The sequence below is a fragment of the Sciurus vulgaris genome, assembly GCF_902686455.1.
Source record: "Sciurus vulgaris genome assembly, chromosome: 2".
Lineage (NCBI taxonomy): Eukaryota > Metazoa > Chordata > Mammalia > Rodentia > Sciuridae > Sciurus > Sciurus vulgaris.
Window position 1 is genome coordinate 134,742,698 of NC_136462.1, and position 23,839 is coordinate 134,766,536.

General features: G+C 39.8%; 1 protein-coding gene across 2 annotated transcripts in view; it reads right to left on the reverse strand.

Moving 5' to 3' along the window:
• LRRK1 (leucine rich repeat kinase 1) overlaps positions 1–23,839 on the reverse strand; it is a 152,522-nt gene that overhangs the window by 61,050 nt on the left and 67,633 nt on the right. For both annotated transcript variants that reach the window (XM_079121755.1, XM_079121754.1), the window contains 3 exons: positions 17,149–17,320; positions 13,528–13,707; positions 12,972–13,120 (listed from right to left, as the gene is read on the reverse strand). In XM_079121755.1, coding sequence (XP_078977881.1) covers positions 12,972–13,120; positions 13,528–13,707; positions 17,149–17,320 — 501 coding nt within the window. The remainder of the gene's footprint in view (positions 1–12,971; positions 13,121–13,527; positions 13,708–17,148; positions 17,321–23,839) is intronic.

Here is a 23,839-nt window from a genome sequence, read left to right on the forward strand (position 1 = left end):
AGGTCTGAATACATGACAACACTCTTGGGAGGGGCACATTGTGAAATGGAATCTGGGTTAGATGGAGGTGGAAAAGCATGTAAGACTTCTACCTGGTCTTGGGTTGGTCTGGAAACTTTGGTTTACATAATTTATTATCTTTTTGGTATACAGGCATTCCAGGGTGCCCAAGTGTTCACAAAGTGCCAGGGAGAAAGGAGAGAGAATGTCCAGTTAAAACCATGTCTATGCACTTGACACAGAAACAGGCCCAGCAAGCCCTGAAGTGTTCGCTGCTTATTTGTGTTTAGTCCAGGCATAATCACAATAAACAAGGTTCTGAGGAAGTGCAGCCAGCCATTGTATAATCTAGTCCATGAAGGCTGAACTGCACAATCAAAGACAGCTGGCTGCAGACTCCCACCAACTCAACAGTGTAATGGTCCAGCCACACCCACCCCTGCGTAAACAGATGGAAAATGTGCTCTTGTTTGTCTTCCAGCTTGAGCCCTTTAAATGTCAGGCTAAATAAAAGGAAGTACCTCTTTCCCCAGAAGACCCAGAATAATGACTCAGAAGGCTTGTCTTCGTAGGCAGTGGTAGTGACTAGGATGGTTTCAAGAAGGATTTAAGGGCCATGGGTTCCTTACAGAGAGTGATGCATGGAGAAGGCCTCCTTGCTGGACAGTGGAACTGGCAGCTCAAAAAGGCAATTATCTGTCCTGACACAATGCTTCTGGATGTCACTGGACATAAAGTAGTACTGGTCACAATGACATCTCTTATGTTTTAATGTCAGTTAAACCCTATTGGTGGAAGAAAAAATGGTTAATCAAGGGGCTGGAGTCCACAATGCCTTTAGACTGGTTTTGAAGCTCTGGAGATTCAGGCTGAACACAGAAAAGAATTCTTGGCTCCTGGGACAGGCAGGTGTGCTTCTGCCTGATTTTGTTGGGTGGAGTTCTGATGTTCACTCCTTAGCATGTCTCTGCCAACCCCATAATGCTGAACTCATAACTCTTCTTCCTCTGTTCCCAGCTCATTGTTCCTGTTGGTTGGTCTGTGCTAGACATCTGTGGGTAACTAAACTTAGTCAGAATCATCCCCCTGAGAGGCTGAAAATCCCTCAAAGGGATAGACTAATGCTAAGTCAATAGATGTCTATTCAATTAAGACACACATGTTAAAAAGGAAGGAATAAACAGAATGTTCTATACTCTATTTTTCAATCCTTGGTCCATATAAATCCCAAGACTTTCTTTTGGAGGTAAGCAAAGATTCCTGGGATGACGGTGGAAGATACTTTCTCCTTGTTGAGTCAGCCACTAAGACAAGAGTTATTTTTATAGAACTAACAAGCAGCTGGAGAAGGTGCCAAATCGACTAGTCTAAATCTAAAAGGAACTAACTCACTCAAAGCCCTGAAAAACAAACCAAAGATACACTAAAAATAAAGAAGCTCAGAGCTGCAGATCCAGTGACAGTGTCTGAAGACTTGTCTCAGGCCACCTGACCAATGCCAATGACAGAAGAGAAGAAATGATGGCTGAAGAAGGGGTCTATGCGCTCATGCTGATGGGTTGGGGGTAAATTTCAAGTCTGCAAGTGGGGAACCCTGACCATCAGAAGCAGCTCTGAGTGAGAGGGATCCAGCTGGACAGAGAATGAGCAATGCAGGGACAGCAGCGCTGTCCCCACCTCCTTGTGCATGCCAAGGCTCCAACAGAACCAGAACAGGCTGTGCCCTGACCTTGACCCCAGACAAATCCTCAGTGACAGACTTCTAAACACCTAGTTCTCAAGTCTCTGCATCTGGTGGAAATAGGCTGTCAAGGTGAGGGGGGACATTGAAAAGGATGAGAAGGACATTGAAACTTGACTGGCTGTTCACCTGGCGCATGTGGCTGCCTATGGAGGGTGAATCCAGGCTAAGTGCAATGGCTGCAAGGTTAGTGTGATGGGTTGAGTGTGTCCCTCCAAAAAGATATGCTGAAGTCCTCCCACCCACCCCCCAACTCAGAGTGTGATCTTAATTGGAAATAGGGTCTTTACAGAGGCAATCAAGTTAAAATGAGATTATTAGGATGAGCCCTCCTCCAATATGTCTGGTGTCCTTATGAGAAGACGATGTGAAGACACACAGGGAGAATGTGGCCATGTGACAGAAATGATGCGTCTACAAGCCAAGGGGCTCAAGCATTGCTGGCCAACACCAGAAACTGGGAAGTGCAGCAGGATTCTCCCTCAGAGTCCTAGAAGGAGCCAACACTGCCCAGACCTTGATTTTGGGAGAGAAACAAGTTCTGCTGCTTCCAGTCACACAGGTTTGGCATTTAGTTATGGCAGCTCTGGGAAACTCACACAGACGGGAATGAGCGAAAGGAGGTAGAGGGCTCAGGACATTCCACCCACAGAGACCCACAGATGGGGACAGGAAAAGAGAGAACCAGATTCTTTTGAAAATCTGAAGGTATGCCTGTTGGAGAGTAGATTAGAAATATAATGTTGAAAGGCAGCAAAAATGATAGTAAAATCAGCCACTATAGGGGAGAGACTTTGAGGACCCTGTAGTGTAAAAGCAGAATTTGAGAAAGGTCTTGAAAACCTTCTGTGGTTCTTACCACAGAGAAGAGGGAAGGGAGAGATGAAGAAAGGAAGCAGAGTCTCCTTCTGATCCCAGAAGGGTTTATTTAGTTAATTAAATGCCCGAAGGAGAGACAAAAATGAAACTGGTTTTGGCCAAAGCATGTTTGCTAAAAAAGTTGTAAATATCAGAATTAGCGCTGATGAGCTGCCAATATACTATAAAACAAATAAAGAAAGGAAATATTACCATAAAAGCTCAACAAATGACAAATATTAAATACAAAAACAACTTACAAGATTAACTTCTGATTGCATATTAAATAATCAACATAGCAATCTGCTACAAGGGTTCTGTGATGGATAATTTTAGGTGTTAACCTGATTGGATTAAAAAAAAAAAACCAGCTAGCTGGGAAAGCATTATTTCTGGTGCCACTACACCCTGCCACCCCCACCCCCCGGTTCTGGGGACTGAACTCAGGACCTCACACATGCTAGTCAAGTGCTCTACCACTGAGTTACATTCCAGCTCCCTTTTTATTTTATTTTCAGACAGGGTCTTGCTTTTGACCCTCCTGCCTCAGCCTCTTGAGTAACTGGAATTACAGGGGTATACCACCATGTCCAGCTGCATTATTTCTTGATGTCTGTGAGGGTGCTTCTGCAGGAGACTGGTGTTTGAGTTGGTGGATTAAGTAGGGGAATATCCCATCTCAATGTGGGAAGGGGCCCAGACAGAACATAAAAGCAGGTAAAATTGACTTTCTTCCTCTCTCCTGGAGCTGGAATGCTCTTCTCCTGCCCTTGGATACCAGAACTCCATCTTCTCTAACCGCTGAACTGTAGAACTTACAGCAATGGTCCCTTGGACTCTTTGGCCATCAGACTTGACCTGAGCCAATTTATTAGCATCCCAAGGTCTCCAGCTTGCAGGTGGCCTGTAGTGGAAATTCTCAGCACTCGTGATCACATGAGTCAGTTCCTCTGACAAATCCCCTCTCATACATCCATGCTACTAGTTCTCTCTCGCTGAAGAACCCTGTCTAAACCAGGCACAATCGAGACCAGACTCTGTGGGTGAATAGTCTGGAAGCTGAGCTAGGATCAGGTGGTAACACCCTCTTGGCAACTCCTTTCGATGTGTACAAAGCACCTTTTCAACTGACCCTGACTATAACCCTTTAAAAAGTTGGTACACTTTTCAAAAACAGAACCTCAGAGAGGTGACCCCTTCAAAAGCCACAGGATCAGGATTGCCATTTGGATGTCTGATGCTTGATCCGGTTCCCTTTTTATGGTGTCTCTATGTTCACATATGGTGTCTCTATGTCACATGGAAAAGCTGACAGAGCAATTCAAGGGCACTGGGAGAGAAAACCAAGGCAGTGCAGTCATGATAAAATACAAAGGACTGTGACCCAAAAATGCTGCTGCTGAATCTTTACATTACAACACAGGACAAAATAGGTAAAAGAAACATGGAAATTCAAGAAAAGCATTAGCAGAATGTAAGAGATGAAATACACGAAGAAAATAAAAGAGAAGTTATAAAGTACACACTAAAATAGCAATGGGAGATAAAACAAGGGTAGGGACAAGAGAAAGACTTCTGTTTCACATAGACAGGAAGCTTTCTTATTGATTAATAGATTCTGAGAACAAAGGAAAAGCAAATGAAAAAGGCAGGCTTCCTACACACCTTATCCCTTATCATATGTATCTTTTGCCCAGAAAAAGGCCAGGTAAAAGCAGAAACCAACCACGAAAGGAAAACAAATGCGCCCAATTGTTTGGGCATTAAACATACTCTAAAAAAAAATGCTTGAGAGAGAGAGGAAAAACAAGCACACAAGAGATACATTTTCAGAACAATGAAAGCCTCACAATTAATGGAGAAGAGAGGGCACGACTCTGATCACAGTAAAAAGCTAGTAAAAGTGAAACAGTAAACTCGCCTCTTCCACTTAGAACAGAAAATTAAGAGGGAAAATAAAAATAATAAGACTAAGAATAGAAAGACCAAAATGTAGTAAAAACAATGAGGTTGATACATATAATCAATTCTAGGGTGTTGGAAAAAATAATGAAATTGTCAAAACTCATTTCATAATAAACAAAGTATCATTAAACAGGCTCTCACGCTCTCTCTCTCTCTCTCTATATATATATACATATATGTATATGTGTGTGTATAGGTATATGTATACTTAATTTATAAAAGCTATATGAAAGTTATACACATATTTTTAAGGAATAAAACATGTGCTATTGATGGAAAAATAATAAAATAAATGAAAATAGTGAAAATGACACTAAAACAAGTGATGTGAAATCTGTATTTACATTAAGGGAGATTTTGCCCCAGATAGAGCTAAAAAACCAGCTGGCTATGCTGAAAGGCAAATTTTACTCACAAAAATAAAGATTCTCAAAAAGAAGAAAAATAATGTATGAGATAAACAACGAAAATAACTAAAGAATCTCCCCCAAAGGCTCTTAATCCAATATAAATTGTTTTCAATCAAATCTTTCAAAGAACAAACAGTCCCTATGTTACATAAATGGTTCCTTAATGCAGGACCCACTTTGTTTTATGAGTCAAAACTAGTAATTTTGCAAGGGCCATTAAAATTCCAGCTCAGTTACATGTATGTACATGGATGCAAAAAAATGTAATAAAATCTTTTTAAACAGAATACAATAGACCAAACTCAAATATTTCAGTGTGGAGGCCAAATAGGGTCTCTACCAACAAAACAGCATGGTGGCAACTTAGGGGAACCCATGGCACCATGTAGCACAGGAAGGGAAACATCGTGTTCCACCTTTAATCATTGGAATAGCAAAAGGTATTTAGGAAAATGTATCACTTTGTCTTCACTAAAATTCTTTAAAGCAGGTAAAGAGAGGGTTTAGGGTTTCTCCCTAAAACGAACATTTTACTTGTTTTTTTTCTGTAGCATTTCAGTCATTCCTTTTAAAAATAGAAAACTTACAAGAAATTGTTTGTCATCCATTCCAACTTAGGAATTTTGCTAATAGCTATTTGAAGGAGAGAAAAGCAAAAATAAAAATACTGGGTGCAGTTAACTAAGCCACTGAACTTGCTAGTGAGAGAATCCTCAGTTTCCTCAACTTTTAAATAAGAACAACACTTTTACCTCACAGGAATGTATAAAAGATTAGTTAAGAATATTTGGCAAAGTACTATTAAATCTATGATGTTCTAGATAAATAGAAAGGAGTTTAATGCACATATAAAATTTCAGTCATCTATTTATCCATCCATCCATCCATCCATCCATCCATCCATCCAACCATCCATCCAACCATCCAATCATCCATCCAACCATCCATCCATCCATCCATCCAACCATCCATCCATCCATCCATCCATCCATCCATCCATCCATCCATCCATCCATCCATCCATCATCCATCCATGCAACACTCAACCCCCATCCACACATGCAACCATCTATTAAATCTGTTTCAGGCCCTACACTGTGGGGCACACACAGGGTGAGCAAAAGTGGCCAACGTCCCTATTTTCAAGAAGCATTCCAGTCAAGTGGAGGAATGGACATATTACAAGAACGCCACCCAAACACACAACCCCAAACTTTGGTAAGTGCTATGAAAAGCAAAAACAAAAACAAACCAAACAAACAAAAAACCAGACAGGAAACTCTAAGCGATGTAAGGGTGTGTGTGACCAGGCTGTAGGTTAAGGAAGACCTTCCTGAGGGTGCTGTGTGGGGCTAAGACTTGGATTTGTAGGGTGTACCTGGGTCAAGGAACCGTGTAGAGTGCTGAGGAGGCAGGAATACTTGTTTCCTGGTTTGGAAGGGTCCACCTGCTGGTATAGCATTAGACAGTATTGTCTCTCCCCTGCTATTGGACATTTTGCACCCCACCCCAATTATTCTTATAAATGTAGGCTTTCATCATGTTTGTGGTTGTGTCCTAAGGGTATCTTTCAGAAAAGAAATACCAAACTCAGAGCAGCTCACTGGAGGAGAAAAAAAAATCCTGTATAGGGTTTATCAGGTGATGCCCATTACTTATGCACACATGTGACAAATTTACAGTGCCAGGATCGTGATACTGGTGTGCCAATTACTCTACAACCCTGCCAAATGTCTTATTCAACATTTCTATTTACTTTTGCTAGTTTAATAGGAGTGACAATATTTTCAAATTGTTTTAATCTGAATTTCTGTAATTGCCAGTAAGGTTGTATATGCCAGGCCATGATTTGCTGTCTGTGTCTTCTAATGTGTAAATTAATTGCTAGGTCACTCAACTTCTTATTCAAAGGAATCTGTGAGCAAAGCAACTGCTAAGGTGTAGAGATGGCCTAGCCTGGCTGCTGCTGAGACCCAGGCATTTGGTGGGGTATCCATAAACATTGACTGAACTAAATCCAATATCACTATATCAATGATCTCTTTTGATTTAGTTTTGTCAGTTTTTTTTCCTCAAATATTTTCTGTTGACTTTAAATTTTTTTTTTCCTCTTTTGAGACAGGGTCTCACTATGTTGCCCAGCTTGGTCTTAAAATCACAGGCTCAAGTGATCCTTCTGCCTCATCCTTCCAAGTGGCTGGGACTTTAGGTGTGCACCATTATGCCCAGCTTATTACCTTTCTTTTTAAAAATATTTCTTTTAAAAATATAATTTAGTATATTTACTATTTAAACACATTCATATTATTTCTGATTACATATCTTTATATTTGGAAATACATCTTTAAAATTTGGAAATATAATAATCTCCCTTTTATAATGGGATGTGTGCTTTTAAATATCTGTATCTATGTATAGATACATAAGATAGAGATATGATGATGATTAGTCTAAATCTCTGGGTTAATATCCAACTGCTCCAATAACATTTGATAATATTTCTTACTTTTACTCATTTTCTTATGATGTGTTTTAGTTAGTCATGTAAGTTCAAATAATAGCTTTTCCATTTCTTCTTGGCTATTTTATTAATCACTTTCTCTGTTTTTAACTAAACATGAGTTGTATGTAATTGCTGCTTTATTATGACTTAAAATCTAGGACAAGATAAATGCCTACTTGAAAGATCCATTATCTGGAAACTAGAGAAAATAGACATATGCAGAATATAGTTGTCTCTTTTATCCATGGCAGATGTATTCCAAGACCCCCAGAAGATGTCTAAAACTGAATAGTCTCAAACCCTATTTATAAATGTTTTTTCCTACACATACATACCTATGATACAACTTTAAGTTACAACTTAGGCACAGTAAGAGATCAACAACACAAACTTATAATACAATAGAACAATTATAACAAAATGCTATAATAAAAATTGTGAATGCTCTTGCTCTCTCTCAAAATACATTGCTGCATATCTGAATTGCCAGCATCACTATTCTTGTGCTTTGGAATGACTATGAAGTAAAATAAGGTTTACTTGAACACAAGCACTGTGACATCCTGATAATTAATCTGATCACTCAGTCAGTTACTAAGTGATTCACAGTCAGGTATCATATACAGCATGGATACACCAGTTGAGGAATTGTACATCCCAAGTGGGATAGAGTGGAACAGTGTGAGATTTCATCACAATGCTCAGAATGATATACAATTTAAAACTTATAAATGTATTTCTGGAATTTTCCATTTAACGTTTTGAACCAAGTTGACTACTAGCAACTAAAACTGCGGAAAGTGAAAAGCAGAGATAGTAAGGGACTACTGTAAGGGATAGTAAGGGACTACAGGGCAAAAGAAAGAATTGATGGCAAGATGCCTGGAACAGTCCTGAATTTGCTTTCATGATTTTCAGAGGGCAGCTGAAGGCTTTCTCCTCCTCTCATAAAAGTAGGTGGTGAAAAGCCAAGACATGGGATCCAGAGTCTGTTCCCCAGCATTGCCTCTTACCCATGGGAGCCTCGCTGGTCCATAGACTTAAATCTGGGGATGCCAATTCCCATCTCTGCCACGTGAAACAGCACCACCAGCTGTGAGTGGGATGTGAGAAATCAAGATGGAGGCACGGGGTGTGGAGATACTCTTGAAAGCACAAAAGTCTTGAATAAAATGCTTTGTACCACATATGAGGCCTCACTTAAGACAAGAGTGCCTCCCAGAGGCCTTAAGTGTCTCTCAGGAAAGGCTGCCAGCAAATGGCCATCAGGCACACGCAGTCCCCACTCGGCTGACATCATCGGCATCTTCCACAGGCCTCAATAAAGGCAGAGAGGCTTCCTTTGCTGCTTCCCACCCTCTATGAGCATCCTGCAAATGCAAATTCCAGATGTACTGGATCACACAGCTGAAGGGCCTTCTTCAGCATGGTAGGAGTGCAGCCGGGATGGCTGTGCTCGGGCACCGACACAGGAACATATATGGTGGTTCACCCAGAACTTTTCAACTACACAAGCCAGAGAAAATCCAAAAAAGTAATAATAAAAATAACAATTATAAACACCCCTTTAAATTTAGGTTATTTGCCAGATTTGAAAGAGGAAATTAACAATTTCCTCACTGGGTTGTTTCAAAATTAATTCTGGCTCTCGTTTTTTTCCGACATTTAAAAGAGCCCCAGCAACTCCAACTGCTGAACAGGGATGGATAGCGTGGTTATTCTAGGACCTGGTTAAGCCTTTCCTGGCATTTCTGTGTTTTCCTTCTCCTCTCTGGGTGTAAAGCAATAAGTTATTTTTCATGGCAACACAGAGAAACACTGACAGAATGTTCACCATGAACACAGGCCGTCTTATTAGACATGCAGGCAAGAGCTTGGCAGCTCCAAGAGGACCACTGAGGAGCCAGGGAAACGGCTTTCCCAGGTCCAGCTTGGCTTTACTTTTGTTCTTTTAAAAGTATGTTGGAGCAGACCAGACCATGCAGTCTGGCTTCTGGAACCTGGTTACCTAAACACCAACAAAACCCAAGGAGCCAGACATTGGCCGTGGAAAAGAGATGCGCGATTCTCTGCAACCCCCCTGTTGCCAATGGAGGTGGATTCTGGCAGCCTGAGAACCAGGCAGTGCTGGACCTAGAACATGCAGGGAGGTTGTCACTGCTACCGGACCAGCTGTGGCTTCCATAAAGGCAGCAGTGACATTAAAAAATACCCATTAGACAGTGGGGGAGGCAGAGCACAAACACCACACAAAACAAAATGTCACTGTGTGCCCCCCGCCCCATTACCTGCTTCACCAGCCCTGGAGGCAACTCATGTCACATGTACCCTGGTGGGATTATTACTTCAGGTCAGTGCCGTGGATGCTGGTGAAGCTGAGGGAGCTTTTAGGCCAGGTATCATGTCAGCAAAGCACTGTTCTAATGCCTACCATTAGTAATTAAATATTCTGAACCAAAAATGTCAGCTGAATCCCATGGGATAGCTGGAAAGGCAGGAAAGCTTACCTCTGGCTCCTGAGTCATTGTTCCTTTCTGGACCTCTCCGGGCTATCCCCTCCCTCCTCTCTCCCGCCAGCAGCACAGAGGGAACGTGCTCTTGCAGGGTACAGGCTGAGGGGCAGCCAGACACACCCACTCCAAGGAGCTGGCCTTTGAAATTCACTTGAATCATAAAAATAACACCTGCTTTGGGGAAGCCCAAGGAATCCTTATGACTCAGGCTGTGCTGAAATTTCATTTCCTCTTCTGATTCGACCCAGAAAAGCCAAGGAGAAGAAAAGCAACATTGTCTTTTCTTTGTCTCCTCACTGGCAAATGCAACCACCACTTCCGTGCTCTTTGCCAACCTCGACACACATGGTGGGAGTCACCCTGCAGGACAGATCACAGGCAGAGATGCCGATGTTTCTGCTTTTAACCTCATGCCAAGAAAATCAAAACCACAGCTCTCAACCTCTGGTGCATGTGGGAATCACCTGGGGAATTTCTTAAACTTCCGATGCTGGGTTCCATCTTAGCTATACGGATTCAATCAGTGAAGGGTGTGGCCTGAGCATTGAGCACTTTAAAACTCCCAGGCATTTTGATGTGCAGAAAAGTGAGAGTCACTGGTGTACATGGAATCTGGGGAGTACATTTCAGGAATTGGAAAAGGGTGGACGGCTCTGCATTCAGGAGACACAGGATCTGGTCTGGGCATCAACCTTGTCTAGTATTCGTTGTCCTTGGAAAAGTAATGTAAATCTTAATACCTCAAAATACCTCAATATTTTCATCTGCAAAATACACTATATTCCCTGTGATTCTGACCGAGGTACAGTGCGGACCAAATATGATGATAAAGGGCTGTGAAAAACACCAGTTACTTTATAAATGCAAGGGTTAGATGATCATTATTTGTTTTTGCATCATGAGGCTAATAATAATAATAATAACCAGTGAACACTGATTAATATTGAGCATTTACTATGTGCCAGGCCTGGTGCTAAGTGCACAGCTGCCTGACACAGTAAATAGAATTCTCTCTGTTTTATAACTGAGAAGACCAACCAAGGCACAGAAGAGTAACAAGTGAAGAAAACAGAATGTCAGTATTTTTAGAAATGAGGAAATTAGCAAGAATAATGGGAGGGTGAAAAAAACATATAAATATGATGAGTGCTAGGTTGTATCAATGGTAGAATGCTTGCCTAGTATGTGCAAGTCTTGGGTTCCATTCTCAGTATTAATTTAAAAAAAAAAAAGATGGAAAGAGTAAACCAATATGGCAGATCTCATACAAATGTGAAGTGAGTGGGGTCTTCTTTCAAGAGACACACATTCAGATAGAATAAAAACTGAACACAAATAAAAAAATGAAAATAAATGTTTGGGAAAGCTTATTCAAAGTTGACACATAGAAAAAGAGGGCAATATGGCCATGGGAAAAGTAGTACTTAGTTTGTAGGACAGAGGTGCCAGTAGGAATAAAGCAGTTATTTGATAAAATGAAAATCAATATCTATGGGTGAAAAGTCACAAACCAGGTATGTGAAACAGACCTTAGAAAAATATAGAAGAATGAGAAAAAAATTAGTAGAAGTGGTAGAAAATATACATGAGTGTATGTATATGTATATACATTTGAACATATACAGTTATGCCTGCATATACGTATAGATCTCTATAACTGTATTTTAGATATTTTTTAAGAAATATTTCGTTTTAGTTGTAGGTGAACACAATATCTTTATTTTATTTTTATGTGGTGCTGAGGATCTAACCCAGGGCCTCATGCATGCCAGGCAAGCACTCTACCACTTAACCATAACCCCAGCCCCTGTATTTTAGATTTTGATACAGCACTGATAAGGGTTTGAGTAATAATATGACCCCCAAGCCAACTTAGAGAAAAAAAGAGAAATAAATATTCAACTCAAGAAATCTGAAAAAAGAATCATAGCCATAAAGAATAGAAACATTTGATCATATTCTTAAATCTTTGTTATAAAAATATAATAAACAAAGAAAAAATAATATGCTGGGGAAAAATACTGGCAACATAAAGGATCAACAAAGGCTTAAGATCCCTAATATAGGAAAGACTTTCCAAAATGAAAAGGAAAAGATAAAGATCCTTAGAAAAATAATCAACGACCATTATTAATAGGCAGCTTACATAAAATACAAATAGCTTGTGAACATCTGAAAAAAATATTCAGTGTGAGTATTAATAATTGAAACACTTACTAGATATCATTTCACCCAGCAGGTTGATGGGAACTAAAAGGCTCTGGGATATCAAATGTTAGCAAGGAATGGGGATAGAGAGCCCCAGATATTGCTGGTGAAAGTGCAAATGACCACCATGTTTTAGGGCTGTGATTCCAAAGCAGTACACTTTTAGAACTCCGATCTACATAAGCAAATATACTCATCAAATCAGGCTATATCCTACAAGGCCCAAACCAGGAATACTCCAAACGTGAACCCATAAGAGGGGCTGAGTCCACTAAGCTACACTGACTCTACAGATCTAAGGCACGTATGTATTTATAAGAATGGTTTGCAGTCAACCTCGACTGATCTAGAATGAAGCTGTGAAAGAGTAATAAATTTTAAGGAATCAAGTTGACAATGACATAAATAACACAACATTATCTTTGTAATCAACATAGAAAACTAAACTCAGCCCTTCATAGGTTTATAATGCTTTTATGGCTTTCCATAGGGAAAGGTGTGAAGAGATCCTTACCAGGTTGCTAAATTATTTACTTCAAAGAAGGAAGGGTGGAAATTTTTATGACTCCTCTCCTTTGTTTTCACTTGTTACAACAAACACACGTAACTTATGTATTTTAAAAATTTAACAAAGGAAATGTAAAAAACAGTAAAAAATTATGGCCTATTTAACCAATTTGGGGGAAAATGCCCCCACTAAAATAAAAAGCCCTTGAGAAAAGAGTACATGAAGCCAGGTTTGGGATCCCACTCCACAGGCAGCGAGTACTCACTGGTTTTCCTGGACAACTGCTGGGCAAGGCACTTGCTTCCATGAAATACTTCCTGAGGAGATGTTTGCTGGGGTCAGGACTGTCCAGTAAGATGTAGGAACAGAAGAACGCCCCATGCCTAAGCAGGAATATGGCAATGTCTTCATTTCCTAATGGGACAAAACAGAAAGCAAAGGGCATTCCGACATGGATGGGGCCACTGTTGTCCAAAATGGCAGACTCCACCGTTCCGGGTGGAAGATGAGCAGTTCTTAGGCTGGGTGAGCTTCTCTATTACCTCCCTGATGCATCGAGTTCCTGGTACTGAGAGAATTTCTGCAAGACTTTGCCCTTTGGAGTGCCTCATGCAAAGGTGACATTTGGCACAGTTGGTCCCCCTCACTGAAATCCCCTGACAAGGGAGAATGAGGGTAGGTGGAGGGAAGGAAGGTACAGATTGTTTGAAAAAGAAACCGAACAGGAAGTTGTTCCCACAGAGGTGACTGGGGAGTCTGGGGCAGGGGTGAAGACACAGTCCCACATCTGGAAAAGGGACAGTTTTCAGGGCAGGACCCACCTGACTTGATGGCTGCGTAGAGGGGCAAGCGGACGATGACAGGGAACTCGTTCTTCCTCACCGCGTAGCTCTCTGGGTCGGCCCCGTGTGTCAGCACCAGGAGCTTCACCACCCCCAGGTGCCCTCGCTGGCAAGCCAGGGCCAGCATCCAGTTCAGCAGCCGCTGGGGGCTGCAGGGACCTGGTGAGAGGCGACAGGACAGAGTGAAAGTGGCACTGAAGGGTACTGGCTGCACTCATGCTTGACCACTAATGAAATTGAGCTGTTCTGTATCTAGCTGAAAGTTGCTTTTGTTGGGTGGATAGTGTTTTCTGGAATTGTCCATCTGGGTTGTGTGTGATGCTTCCCCACATCATTATAAATCCACCTGCTGGTCAAATGATGCCAAGTGAAGAAAAGCAGGATTCACGATGACCCAGTGTGATCTTAACCAAATTATAAAAAAGTATATTTGGAAATTAAGAATAGAATGAACTTCTTCAGTATTATGGTTTTCTCTCTGGGTAGCAGATTCTGAACATTATCTGGACCTTCGAACTCATCCCAACCTTGATTTTGCCCCTAGGGTAGCATTATAAACAAGAATTAAGCTTTGGGGAAAGCCAGTTTAGGGTTAAACTATTTTAGTCATGTCATTTTGAACAAATTTCTTAACCTCTACCTGCCTCAGTTTACCCATCAGTAAAATGGGTAGAATAACACCCATTCTCTGAAACTTAATGTGAGAATTATATAGCATAATGTATGTAAAGTGCCTGAATCAATAAATCTAATTCATTATGTTCTGTTATCACATCATTAGAGTACTAACACTACTCTGCTCTTTCAAATGTTCTGTTTTATATATATATATGAAAAAATATATATATGAAATAATAATTTATAAAAAAAGTCTTGACAAAAATGTTAGGTCTAATTCAACAGGCTAAATGATTTAGAATTATTTCCTAAAAGAACTGCCTACTTAATTCCAGGATGAAATAACTTTAGCACATTGAATGAACAAAGGCATGTGGTCTGAAAAATGACAACATCTTCAAGTTCAAAATAGCACAGTATCATCTGGACCTAGTTCCTACGGAGAAATGACCTCATCTTTCCAACTGCGTCATGATATTTTCTGTTTCAGAGGTGTGAAGTTCTTAAAGGTCAAAGTGTCCCCAGGCATGGAGAAGGCAACCTTCCTCTCCATGATTGAACACTGGCCAGGAAATGGAGATGAGGATGGCAGGAATCAGAACTTATCACACAAGGCATCTGGCAGAGTGTTTGGACTGTTGCTGGTGCTAAATAAATGTCCCTTCTTCTCTTGCTAACTAGAATAAACGATTCAAGACATATTATCAGAAAACCAGCGCTCCTTAATTCATTTCCTGCAAGGATATCTAAGTAAGACAGTAATTGTGATGCTAACTTCTGTTGAGATGTAGATGGTCAATCTCAGGTGGCAGATGCTGTATTTCAAAAGAAACCAAACCTCAGAGAGATTGGGAATTTGTTGAAGGTCCTGGAGTTGATAAAAGGGCAGAGCCAAGACTTGAATTCTGCTTTGTAAAAAACTGCAGGGTGCTCTCTTAACCACACAAAACCCCTACCTGTGTTCTCTGAGTCCTAACTGCCACACGCAGAGAGAGCCTGGTTTTGGTCTCCATCCTTCCTCCTCCCTGACCGCTAGAAACCAGGAACTATAGTATGACATGCTTCAAAGGATCCTCTCATCACCTCTACCCTCAAACTCTCCCTTGCCTCTAGATACCTCTTGTCTTCTGGTCCTACTTAACTGCGGACTGTGGCTGCCTTCCTCCTCTAGCTTGGGAATTCCCCCAAAGCACACACTGTCAACTTCCTTTCTATCTCAATTTTCCCAGCTTGACCAGGAGCTATTAAAGAACTAGAATAACTTTAAAAAAAATCTCCATGGCTCTCAAGTTCCAAAGGGTGCTCAGTACTTGGCAAATATTCAATAAATATTAGCTGAAAGATTAGGTGATGGAATCAGTTGGTGTAGATTCTTTGGGGGCTAGAACAGAGCTGATCTTGGGGATCCCTGACAAGAGGGCCACCTTTTGGTGGACCAGGTTCCTCCCTGCCCTCCTATGTACTGCCTCCCCTCGTCTGCTTCTTACAAGTCCTAAGACTGTTCGAGTCCTGTCTATAACCTTATTTGTCCTCCAGACACATGAAGCAGGCACTAGCTTGGGAGTATCTCTGAGCACAGATGTATCTAAAAGCATACAGTTTGACACCTCCAAACAGGACTGCTACATGATGTGTGGGGCCCAGTGCAAAATGAAATAAATAGGACCCTTTGATTAAAATTTATGGAAAATTTCAAGAAGACAACTACAGGGTATTAAACCAATCATGGGGCCCTTCTAGTGCACAAAGCCAGGCCTGCTCCCAGACAAAATCCCAACTTTCAAAGACCATTGCAAGGGTCTGCCTCAGTCTATAGCTGTGGTGATGCCAGCCAGAACTTGCCCATAATTACTGAGCCAAGGTCACCATGGGAAATTTTAGGAGACCAGGACACCCTGAGTTTACCAAAGGGAAAATCACAAATGCAACACAGCATGGTACATGCACACAACGAATTCAGTCACTGAAGGAGCTATGAAGTTATGAAAAGACACAGAGGAATCTTAGGTGCGTATCACTAGGTGAAATAAACTGATCTGAAAGGCTGTCTACTGTTATTTCAATCCTGTGACCCTTTAGAAATCCAGTGGTTTGGGAGGCTGAGGTAGGAGGATTGCAAGTTCAAAGCCAGCCTCAGCAACTTTGTGAGGCACTAAGCAAATTAACGGTACCCTGTCTCAAAATAAAATATAAAAAGGGGTTGGGGATGTGGCTCAGTGAAATGTCCCTAGGTTCAATCCCTGGTACAAAAATTAAAAACTAAATAAACAAATAAACCAGTGGTTTTCAAGGGTTGCAGGGAATGAATAGGGGGAGGAACAAATGAAGAACAGGGGATATTTGGGGCAGTGAATCTATTCTGTATGATATAGTAAAGGCAGAGCGATGTCATTATGTATTTGTAAAAACTCATAGTCTATGCATAAACCCTAGTATTAGCTATGGACTAAATGATAATGTTTTGATATTAGATTATTAATTGTAACAAACGTAGCAGACTGATATAAAATGGGGGAATTGTGTAGGGGGAGATACGGAAACTTGTACTTTCTTTTTTTTTAATATATTTTTTAGTTGTAGATAGACACAATACCTTTATTCTATCCATTCACTTCTATGTGGTGCTGAGGATCCAATCCAAGACCTCACATGTGCTCAACCACTGAGCTACAACCCCAGCCCTGAAAACTTGTACTTTCTTATCAATTTTTCTGTAATCCTAAGGCTGCTCTAAAAAGATAGCCTCTTAATAAAAGAAAAGCTTGATTGATTTATATTCTTTATTATTTCCCCATGAGTTAATGGGAGTGAGACATGGGATTGGTGCTGTGGATGGCAGGCAGTTTTCACTTAGATTCTCAGTTGGATGCCTTAGACTTACTGATCTCCTTTTTGGTAAAAGCATGAAGAGATGAGAATTTCTGGTTGAAACTTAAGAGGGTCCCCTGAGAGGTGGTAAGGAGCTCACGTGCTGTGATTTACCTGCTAAGGACTCAAGCAGTTCATGTACGACTTCAGTGTGCCCAAAATGTGCTGCCATCACAGCGGGGTTGTCATCCGTGGGTTCTGTTGGCAGCTCCACCTGTTTCTCAGAGAGTAGATACCGGACCATCTCCAGATCCCCATGGGCCGCTGAGATGCTCAAGAGTTGACCCTGGTCAAAACAGAATAGTGCTTTCGTGAGACCAGCTCTGTTTGGAACTGCCAAGTGAATCCGCTTTAAATGTTTCACCAAGGTCATGGGCAAGATTGGTGCTTCTCTGCCTGGGGTTGACAACACCTGCCACAAGCTGCCGTGCAGGGCTTGAAACATAGTTGTTGGAAGTGAGAGGTGGAGGAGAGTGGAAGCTCACCTGGGACTTCAAAAACCTAGTACAAGAAGGTAAACCAGCTCATCAATAATTTTATGTTGATCACACATTGAAATAAAGATTTTTAATCTACATATAGATATTCCTTGACTTATGATGGTTTATGTTCCCCATAAACTTGTTGTGAGCTGAAAATACACAGAACACTTTTAACCTACCAAACACCCTAGCCTAGCAATGCAGCACAATGTAGAGTGCCAGCTGTTTCCCCGCCTGACCCCGCAGCCTACAGGGAGCTGTGGCTCACCACTGCTGCCCAACATCACAAGAGGATGGACCCACATATCGCTAGCCTGAGAAAAAAGAAAAATTCAAAATTCAAGTACTGAATGCATATGATCTTTACACCATTGCAGAGTCCAAAACTCACTGTCAGCCTTTGAAATTTGGAGACTGCTGGTATTCAGGCAAAATGAAATAATGGTATTAACATTTCTTCTGCTTCCCTTTACTTCCTCAATGTGACTTAGGAAATTTGTTCATGCATTTGTGGCTCATGTTCTATTTCTACTGGACAGCACTGTTCCTGTTCAAGGTAGGAATGTGCATAAGAGAACCACCAACAAGCACATGTTGCTTGCTGAATGGTTTAGAAAATAAGTGTCTTGGGGTTGGGGATGAAGCTCAGTGGTACAGCACTTGCCTTGCAGACGGGAGACTCAGTTTGATCCCCAGCACTGTAAAAAGGAAAGAAAACAAGTAGTGTTTTGGAGTTCATGTTAGGATGAGATGGGCAGAAATGGGCAAATGGAAGCCAGGGAAGGGAAATGATATTTGTCAAGCTCTGACCATATTCCAGATGCAGTGCTGAGTACTTCACACAATCACTTCACATTCCAGATGTAGCACTGAGTACTTCATTTAATCACTTTGATCCTCTTACCAGTCATGCAACCCATATTTCCATCTTGTAGATGAGGAAGTGAAAGCTTGTCCACGGTCAAGGTTTGTCATCATATCACCCTCTGCACCAAAAACTGAATTGGAGTCTCTGCAGCTCCAAAGCCCATGTTCCCCCCATTCCATCCAAGACTCCTTGGAAAAGGTGGGATTTGGAGGCAGTTTCAGGTTCTGTAAGTGGAATGAACGGGCTGCAATGGAGATGACAAATGGGATGAGGGACACTTTGAGGGATGAAATTATTTGGACGACAGTAGAGTTATGTATTTGATATGACCAGAAAAGAAAAACCTACTGCCCGCTCCTCTGCCCAGGGTGGGGCTGGTTAGCCCTGCCATTCCAGGAAAGCACTTGCATTATGGAGAAAACCCACGGTGATTGATTAAACGACTAATACAACTAACAGCCGTCTAGACTCCAGTGGGTCATAGGCTTAAAAGCTCCATCCTCAAGAGGTGGTAGGAGAGCTCACAGAGCCAGCCCAAGGTCAAGAGGAACCCAGAGGGTGGGAGGAGCCGGAGCTAATTTTCTGGCTGGAGACAGCTCAGAGGCTCTGGAGTATGTATTTATTTTAATTTAGTAAAAAATAAAAAATAGAGGACTTTCTATAGCTCTACCAACCAACCCCTGTCTGCAAAGGAAAGCGCTCTCACAAGTCTTCCAGAACATGTTTATCCATACACCCTCACAGGTAGTCTCTACAAAACCAAATGTTCTTTTTACCTAACTCATTATAACTTTTTATCCATTTACTACATATCTAGAAGAGTTAAAAAAAAATTGGAAGTGCTCAGTTTCATGAACTCTCACTTGATCACATTCATGTGACTGGCCCCAGACCAAGGAGCAGAATATTGCCCCAGCCCAGAAGCGCCACTGTGTAAGCTTCCTGTCACTGCCCTAACAGGAGGAATCACTCTCCTGACTTCCCACACCAAAGGTTCGTTTTTGCCAGTTTTCAAATGCTATAAAAATGGAGTTAAATTTTACTTGTTCTTATTTTTTTTTTATCTTTTCACTGTGAAATAACTGGAGATTCACAGGATGTTGCAAAAATAGTATGAGAGGATCTGATTATCCTTCATCTGGTTTTCCCCAATGGTAACATCTTACCATTATCAAAACTGGCAAGTTCGTGTTAGTAAGATACGTGTATACAATGCTGTCATTGTGTCACGCATGTAGACCTGTGTCACCACCAAATACAGACATGGAAATTTCCTTCATCACGAGAATCTCCCTCATGCTACCCCTTTCAAGTCTCAACCACTCTCCTTTCTACACCCTGAGTTCCAGGCAACCACTAATCTCTCTTCCATCTCTGTCATTTTGTGGAATTACAAAGTGGAACCGTATAGAACACGACAAGGAGTCTGGCTTTCCTTCCATTCCACATAGTGCCTTTGAGACCCACTGGGTTGCTGTGTATTTCCCTAAGTGTCTTTATATTGCTCAGTAGTGCTCTCTGGTATGTTTAAGCCCTCACCAGCTGAGAGTTTTTGATTACATCTAGTTTGTGACTATTACAAATAAAGCTGGCACTGTTCATTTTTGTGGGTACTTAAGTTTCATTTCTCCAGAATAAAAGTTCAGATCAATTGCTGGCTCATAATGTGTTTTTAGTTTTTTAATATGCTACTAAGCCATTTCCAGAGTGTCTTCACCATTTGACATTCTCACCAGCAATGTACAAGATAGTTTCTTTGTATTCTGATCAGAATTTGTTTTTTTCACTATTTATTATTTTAGTCATTACAAATGGGTTCACAGTGATTGATCACTATGGTCTTAATTTGCATTTCTTTAATGGCTAACCATGTTGAACAGCTTTTCATGTGCTTATTTGCTCCCTATATATCCTCTTAAGACAAACATTTCTTCATGAATTCATTCATTTCCTAACCGCATTGTTTGCTTTTCATTGTTAAAGTTTTTAGAGTTCTTTATAACTTCTAGATATGAGACCTTTGTCATGTGTATAGTTAACAAATATTTTCTCCCTGTCTACAGCTTGTCCTTTTAACCTCATAACAGAGTATTTTTCATAGCAAAAGTTTCTAATTTTGAATCACCTGATTTATCAACTTTTTATTTTATGGATTGTTTCATTCAGACTTTCTATGTATACCATCCTTGGCAAATAGGGGACAATAGTTTTGGCAAATAGTTTTATTGTTTTCCTCTCAGATTTATTTCATTTCCTTACCTTATTGCACTGGCTAGGATTTCCAGTAGTACATTGAATAGTGCCTTATTGAATATAATTATAACTTCTTGCATGGAACTTCCAGTACTGTACTGAGAGTGGACATTCTTGCCTTGATCCTAATCTTAGGGGGAAAGACACCTTTCACCATTACTGTGGTTTGAATGTGGTTTGTCCCTTTCAAAATTCCTATAGACACTTGCTTGCCATTGTGATGGTACTGGGAGGTTGTGCCTTCAAGAGGTGATGAGGTCATTAAAGAGGGACTGATGCCTTTATCAAGTAAGTGGATTTGTTCTTAGAAGTCCACGTTGTTATTAGGTGAGCCTGCCTCTTGTGTTTGTCTTCTCCACATGCATTCAGTTGTTTTTTGCTTTTCTGTCATGTTATGATACAGCTCAAGGATCTTGTTAGACTCCTGACCATGAGACAAAAATCTCTATTTCTTATACTTACACAATCTTGGGTATTTTGTTAATAGCAATAGAACATAGACTAAGACCATGGTCAGGTATGATGTTAGTTGTATTTTGTAGATTTTAGAGATTTCTTTTAGATTGAGAAAGTTCCCTTTTGTTCCATATTTTCTGAGAGTTTTTAAGTCATGAATGGGTACTGAATTTTTCAAATGCCTTTTATGCATCAATTGATGTGGGAAAGCAAAATTTCTTCTTTAATCTATTAATATGGAGGATTACACTGATTGATTATTAAATACAGAAATCAGTCTCATATCCCTGGAATAAACCACCTTTGGTCATGGTATATATAATTCTTTTCATTTACTGCTGAATTTTTGAATCTATATTCATGATGGAGATTGGTCTTTCCTTTTTTTTCCCTCTTTTATACTGTTTTTGTCTAGTTTGGGGGTTGGGATAATATTGGTTTCATAGAAATGTTGGAAAGTATTCCCTCCTATTTTCTGGAAGAGACTGAAGAATTCTGCAGTGAAACCATCTGGATCTATAGATTTATTTTTTAGGAGGTTTAAAATTACAAATTGAATTTCCTTAATGGTTAAAGAATTATTCAAATTATGTGTTTCATATTGAATGAGTTGTGGTAGTGTCTACTGTTGGAAGATTTGTCCATTTTATCTAAGTTGCCAAATTTATGTGCATAGAGTTGTTCATAGTGTTCCTCTGTTATCCTTCCAATGCCTCCAGGATCTGTAGTCATATTCCTTGTTTCCCTCCTTATATTGGTGATTGTCTCTTTTCTCTTGTATTTTCATTTTCATTCAGTTAATTTTTTTTAAAAAAATTTCCTTTGAAACTTTCTCTTTGACCCGTGGATTATTTTAAAGTGTGCGGTTAGTTTCTAGTCATTGGAGATCTTCCCATTATCTTTTTGTTATTGATTTCTCTTTTGATTCCATTGAAATTAGAGAACACATTCTGTATGATTTCAATTACTTTAAATTTGTTGAGGTTTGTTTCATAGCCAAGGTTACTGGTTTATCTTGATATATGATCTGTGGACCTTTGAAAAGAATATGTATCTACTGCTATTGGATGGAATCTTTTATAAATGTCAGTTAGATTCTGTTGGTTGATAGTGTTATTCTGTATTCTTGATGATTTTTCTGTTTAATTGCTCTATCAATAGTTGAGAGAGGGTGTCAAAATCTCTAACCTGTGGGCTGGGGTTGTGGCTCAGTGGTAGAGTGCTTGCCTAGCATGTGTGAGGAACTGGGTTCAGTTCTCAGTACCACATATAAATAAATGAATAAAATAAAGGTATATCAACATCTAAAAATATTTTTAAAAAACCCATCTAACCTCTAATCACAATTGTGGACTTATTTAGTTCTACTTTCAGTTATATCAGCTTTTGTTTCACAATTTTGGTATCTCTGTCATTTGGCGCATATGCACTTAAGACTGCTATGTTTTCTTGGCGGATCAAGACCTTTATCATTATGTAATAACCCTCTGTGCTTATGGTAAGTTTTTTTTTTTTTGCTTTGATATTGACTTTTCTGATAATTCTATAACCCCTCTTACTTTCTTTTGATTAATGTTTTCATAATAAATCTTTCCCCATCCATTTTCTTTCAACCTACATATGTCATTGTATTTAAAATGCTTTTTTTATAAATAGTATACAGTTGCATATGTTTTTATATCCACTCTGCTAAACTCTGTCTTTAAGTTCATGTATTTTGACCACTCATGTTTAATACAATATTTAGATGTTAAGGTTTAAGTCTGCTGCATTATTTTGCTTGCTTATTTGTTTTTTGTTTGCTCTCTGCTTCATTTCTGTTTTCATTTTCCTGTCTTCCTGTGAATTCCTTAAATTTTTTTGGAATTTCATTTTGATTAATCTATAGTGTTTTGAGTATATCTCTCTGCATAGTTTTTTTTTTAGTAGTTTTAGTTTTTTATTACATGTTATATTATACACATAATACATAAACAGACACATTATATAGAGAGATATAACTTATTAAAATCTACTGTTTTCAACATTTTACCATTTTGAGTGGAGTATAAAATCCTTACCTCTGTGTATCACTTTACCTGCCTTCATTTATAAAAGAATTCTCTTGTCTTAAACATTTTCTTTCCATATATTAAGAACTATATTAGGCAATGTTATTATTTTTGTTTCAATTTTCAAACAATTTAAAGAACAATTTAAAGATGAGAAAGAAAATTTATTTTATTTACCCATATTTTTGCTATTTCCATATTCCTTCTTTCTGGGTGTTCTACGCTTCCTCTTTTTGTAATTTTCTCTCAGTCTACAAAATTTCCTTTGGATGTTCATTTAGGGTAGAGCTTCTGGAAATTAATCCTCTTAGTTTTTCATAATTCCAGAATGTCTATTTTCCCTTCCTTCCTGAAGGCTGTTCTCTGATATATGGCATTCTGGGTTGACCTCTTTTTTTTCTTTCAGCACTTGAAAAATGTGCAGCTTTCTTCTAGTCTTTTGGTTCCTGATGAGAAATTCACTGTCATTTGAAATGTTTTTTTCCTGCACAGTCAATATTTCTCTCTGGCTGCTTCCCAGATTTTTGCTTGTTTTGTTTTCTTTTGTTTTCATAAGTTTGACTATAATATGCTTGGAATGAATTTCACTGGATTTATTCTGTTTGGGATTCGTTCAGCCTCTTAAATATGTACATTTATTTTCTTTTGGCAATTTTTTTCAGAAGTTTTCAGTAATTTGAGTCCTGCCTTCTTTA